Source organism: Penaeus japonicus, unplaced genomic scaffold, assembly GCF_977035675.1.
Source record: "Penaeus japonicus unplaced genomic scaffold, GWHDUDI00000001_assembly GWHDUDI00000011, whole genome shotgun sequence".
Classification (NCBI taxonomy): domain Eukaryota; kingdom Metazoa; phylum Arthropoda; class Malacostraca; order Decapoda; family Penaeidae; genus Penaeus; species Penaeus japonicus.
In genome coordinates, this window is record NW_028234413.1 from 14,778,518 (window position 1) to 14,783,517 (window position 5,000).

The 5,000-nt window shown below is 32.8% G+C and overlaps 1 protein-coding gene across 3 annotated transcripts in view; it reads right to left on the bottom strand.

Annotated features, from left to right (window-relative positions):
* Tmx3 (Thioredoxin-related transmembrane protein 3) overlaps positions 1–5,000 on the bottom strand; it is an 18,674-nt gene that overhangs the window by 327 nt on the left and 13,347 nt on the right. For all 3 annotated transcript variants that reach the window (XM_043036874.2, XM_043036873.2, XM_086541640.1), the window contains 2 exons: positions 4,719–4,908; positions 1–2,926 (listed from right to left, as the gene is read on the bottom strand). The exon at positions 1–2,926 is cut by the window's left edge and continues 327 nt beyond it. In XM_043036874.2, the coding sequence (XP_042892808.1) occupies positions 2,898–2,926; positions 4,719–4,908 (219 nt within the window). In that variant the 3' untranslated portion in view covers positions 1–2,897. The remainder of the gene's footprint in view (positions 2,927–4,718; positions 4,909–5,000) is intronic.

The window sequence follows — 5,000 nt, forward strand, 5'->3', positions numbered from 1 at the left end:
TAAGTGTGTGTGTGATTCTTTGCAGAGGAAAACTTAATAACATTAATCCTCTCCCGTATCTTCTTAGGGAGTTAATAACATTCCAGGTCTATTACTGAAATAATAAACCCTTACCTCAATAAAGTAAGTGAGCTAATCACTTCTCTCCATTCTCTTAAATAAGCAATATTAAAATCTACTGTTTATTTGCTAAGAGTTCAGGGATAAATTACATACTATAAGCCTTTCTTTAATTCTGTTTTTTTGTTTTTGTTTACATTGATTAAACAAAATAGTGTATAAATCTATGTATTACTTGTGATAGAGGAAATGTATTTTTGCTTTGCACTTAATCCTATATCTTAAAGCAATACTTGGTCTGAAGACTACATTTCACTTTAACAGTTATTCATCAACACTCAGCACAGGAAAACTCCTAAATCTCAATGAAATACATTTATATCTTTTAACTACACATATATATACCAAATATGTATAGGAGTAACTTACTCATGTTTTCCTCCTCAACTGTTGTATGTTATTAAAAATATATTTGCTGTTTTTTTTTTTTTTTATATAACTATATCACAAATATTGTTCATCTAACAACATGAAGAAAGATATTTTGTTTCTTTGCAATTCAACACACGACACAAAATTTCAGGGTCTTCAAACTTTGATAAAAGTGAGGAAATATCCTATTTTTCTGTCACAGAATGATTATCATTTGAAGCATGCATTCAAAATACCTCTTAAAGCCTGCCTCCTATTCCATTCTTTCATCAATTGAGCCACTTTTAATAATGAGCATGCAATAATAATAACAATCAAATACAATAAAATAAAATGGAAGAAAAAAAAAGAAGTTTAATAAACTAATACTTTAAAAAATCAGTTCTCATCTAGGCAGGCAAGTGCATGCATTGCTTTGGGCAAGGTGGATATGATATACAGGACACAACAGAAACGAATATCCTGGAGCTATACCTTATAGACAACCATTACTTCGTGCTGACCAGTACCCTAATCAGAGGCTTTTAAACTTCTTTTTACAAGACTGACTTACTAAGAGGATGCATATATGTGTATGTATATGTATGTATGTGTGTGTGTGTGTGTGTGTGTGTGTGTGTGTGTGTGTGTGTGTGTGTGTGTGTGTGTGTGTGTGTGTGTGTGTGTGTGTGTGTGTGTGTGTGTGTGTGTGTGTGTGTGTGTGTGTGTGTGTGTGTGTGTGTGCGCGCATCTGCTAGCAGTAATGTGGTCATGGGAAAATATGACCACCTGACATTAACCAATTCATAATTACATAAAACAAATTCATAGACTTCCTCTCCTTTATTTACATGTTACAGGTTTTTGTCTCACATATTTTAAAACCTCAATTCAAAATCTAACAAAAAAAAAACAAAAAAAATGATACTGATTTATACTTACATTGACCTACCCATGAAAAAAATCAATTTAAATTATTTACTGTAATCTTAAACTAACCAGTTTTACATATAAGATTTTGTTTACCATGAATGATTTATGACTAGTTCCTGTTAAATGTAAGTCCCACATGCTGATAACATGCAACTGACATCTGTTGTGTAAAACACTATTATGATTTCAGAAGTCTGCATATCTATTTTTTTCTTGAATAAAAGTTTAAAAAGATCTATGCCTATCTGGAATAGGAGGACAAAATGCATGAGAACAATAAATTAAGAAGACAAAGACTGTAAATTGATAAAAATTACATTTTCATTACAACTGAACACTTTATTTTTCTTATCTGTTTTCTTGATAATGTTAAACATATTAATTACTCTTCAATTTTGTAAGTGAAGCTTTAATGCATATACATGTGAAAGATCATCACTTTCCCAATACGGATATACATCAAAACATGTCTTTTACCTTTTGTTGGTATGTAGTAGTCACAAAAAGTCATGGTCCTTTAATAAATATCAGCTACTTGGACTACACAACATAATGTATATCATAAAATAAAATGATACAATATATAGAATCTCAGGCTTTGTAACAATTGCCAATTTGCTATGAACTTGTACTTTAATAACTTTTCATTAGTTCTATGTAGACCCATTAATCTGGCTCAGATTACCATTTCATTTCACACAGCCTTCTATTTTGATATACATATATTAAGACCAAAACATTTTATATAAAAATGAGAACCAGAAATGAGATCAAATTTTTATTAACTTCGTCACACCTATTGCAAATATGACCAAAAATAAATTGAAAGGGATATACTGTCTTCTTACAACTAAAAAATAAAATTCTAGGCTTAAAAAATTAAATACAGTACATATACCAGTAGATTACAAACTGGAGAAAATTACATTAAACAAGTTCAAATCAAAACAAGACAAAGAAAACTACATAGTCCTTAGAATAAATAAATATCACATAACACATATGAATAAAGGAATGCAACATTTCCGACAATATATTGCACTTATCAATATTGTACACATCAAACTTTGGAAAACTAAAAGTTTGATATGTAACTTTTTCTTTTTCAGAAGCCAATGTCCAAGTATTCATGCAAAAACATATATATAATGGATAGGCCTTAAACTAGCTTTATTACGATTATCAAGTTTACTGGAAAAAATGCACATTCAATTGCCCTATGATGAAATTTTCTAAAATCAACAAAAGCAATATGGCACAAGCAACAACAATCATTTTCTGTTTGAGAACAATCATTCATGTCACTCACTAGCTGAGTGACTTCAAGAAGTTTCAAAACTTCCATAACACTAATAAGTAAAATACAACTCTTTATTTCCTTCTTCATAATATTTGTTCAGGTCATCAAATGCAACTTTTGGACTAAGACAGGCTGCAATCTGGAGAAACTCCCATAAACATGCTCTGATTTTTGTTCCATAACGTAACCTTGATCAGTCCTTCTTTTCGTGCTGAGGTTCTTCTGAAAAGTAAAAATGATTGACTGAGCATTATCACAGACCAAGAACCTAAACTCCTAAAATATGTACATTTTGTATTATTTTCATCACATACTTTCAACTGCCAATTTGCAGTCTTTTCTATAATATAGATACCATGGTCAGTCCTACAATTGAGTATCTCTTATACTTAAATGTGGGACAATAATGCCCATGGATTATGTTGTAACCTGACATCTCCCAGGTATACATCGCTTTTTTTTTTTTTTTTTTTTTGTAAAGCTTTAGATTTTGTTTCTTTCTAATATTAAACCATTGTGGATGGGCATCATGGCATACATGACACAGGAATTGTTGACCTGACAGCAGGCGTTGTGACGTACGTGACGTTGGGAGATTTTGGATCACTTATGTTTCTTTATTGTACTATGAGTAATGAGTGAATGATGATAACAACTGCAATCATAATTACAATTGTCGTATATTACGCAAAATAGATTTAACCTAAAATGACATAACTTTCTTCTAGCACCAGCAGGAGAGAGAGCCTTGCATGGCACCCATCCACAGTCTCTAGCAAGCACTATCTTTAGAAAACAATGGCATACAGCAAGATACCAACCTCTTGCCCTAAAGTACTGACAATTAAGGATGTACAGGCAGAGCGAGAAGAGGAAGGTGACTCAAACTATGCCCAGTGTCTACAATGTGCCCCTGTGCCAGTAAGGCTGCCTTGTACTGTGGCACTCACATTTATAAGCATAGGTTTCCTTCCTCCTTCCCTACCTCTTCATATTATCTTCATTGTGAATGGTTATATTTTTTGTATTTGCTTAGGACAGTACATAAATACAAAAAAAAATTAAGTTGCTTTTTGTCCTCCCATAAAACAGCAATACTTCTATCACACTGAGTATAAAGAAAATAATGAGCTAATATGGAACCTATACTACAATTTTAGTCTACTGTAGCATTGATAGAGTGTGTCATATGACACAAGTAAGTCTCTCAATACAATAAAACACAAAAAAATGACAAACGGAAAAACGGTTCTAATTTTACAATGAGTGACTGAAAGAGTGTAGGAAAAGTCAAGGTATATTGTGTATAGCTGCTTTGCTCTGAAATAAAACCTATCCTGGAGACTGGGCAAGCAAATCTACAATGAATTAACCCTATGACGACGGTGCGTCACACCCGTGTGACACAGCCAAAATCCCGATGCCGGGGCGTCAAGCCAGTGTGACGATTTCAATGCAATATTGCAATCGCCCGGCATAGGGGTCTTCGCGTAGCGAGTGCCCCGTCGGGAAAGGGTTAATAGAAGACAGCATCTATATTGGATATGATAAATCATTTGAGTATGTTGCTGATATCAAGTTCAAAACAAATTTATTTTGAATATGATACAACTTTTGAGTCAGTTGCCATTTTTTATTTAAAACTTTGAAAAATGTAGTTTGATCTTCCTTGTTCAGTTATACTATGTTTTACTTTTTGGACAAAAAAATGTAAATCACTGTAACAAGCCTACAACAACAGTATACATTACAAATGAACACCATTACGTATTGTGAACCTTGTACTTTTAATTTATCAATAATAAATATATAACAATAATTCTCTATTTATGACATATGGCTAACTGCAAAAATGTTGATACTGCACTTTTTTATTCTTCCACTTTTTGCAAAGTGGATAAAGAGTAAATGTATTCTCAAAAGAACCACTATTCTGTACATAATCTTGTATATATATCAAATACCTCATTAGGATGCAGTCACTGTACAACTGTACAACTGACATTGTACTTACCTTCTTCTTCATCTGCATCCATAATATCAGAGCACCAGATTGAGTAGCAAATCAGAGAGAGAAAGCCAAGAGGTAGGCCAAACAGCACAGCTGTCAGAACTGGATTACCCTGCCACATCTCCTCTAAAGATGTCTTTCCATTATAATAGACCCGGTAGAATCTTACGGGCCACGTGTCTCCACCGTAGGTCTGCATGAAATGGAGCAAAGTGAATTGAGAATGATGTTACCAAAAGAGTCAGTATATACCTCATCAATTTCATGGTGAAAACAAATAATAAG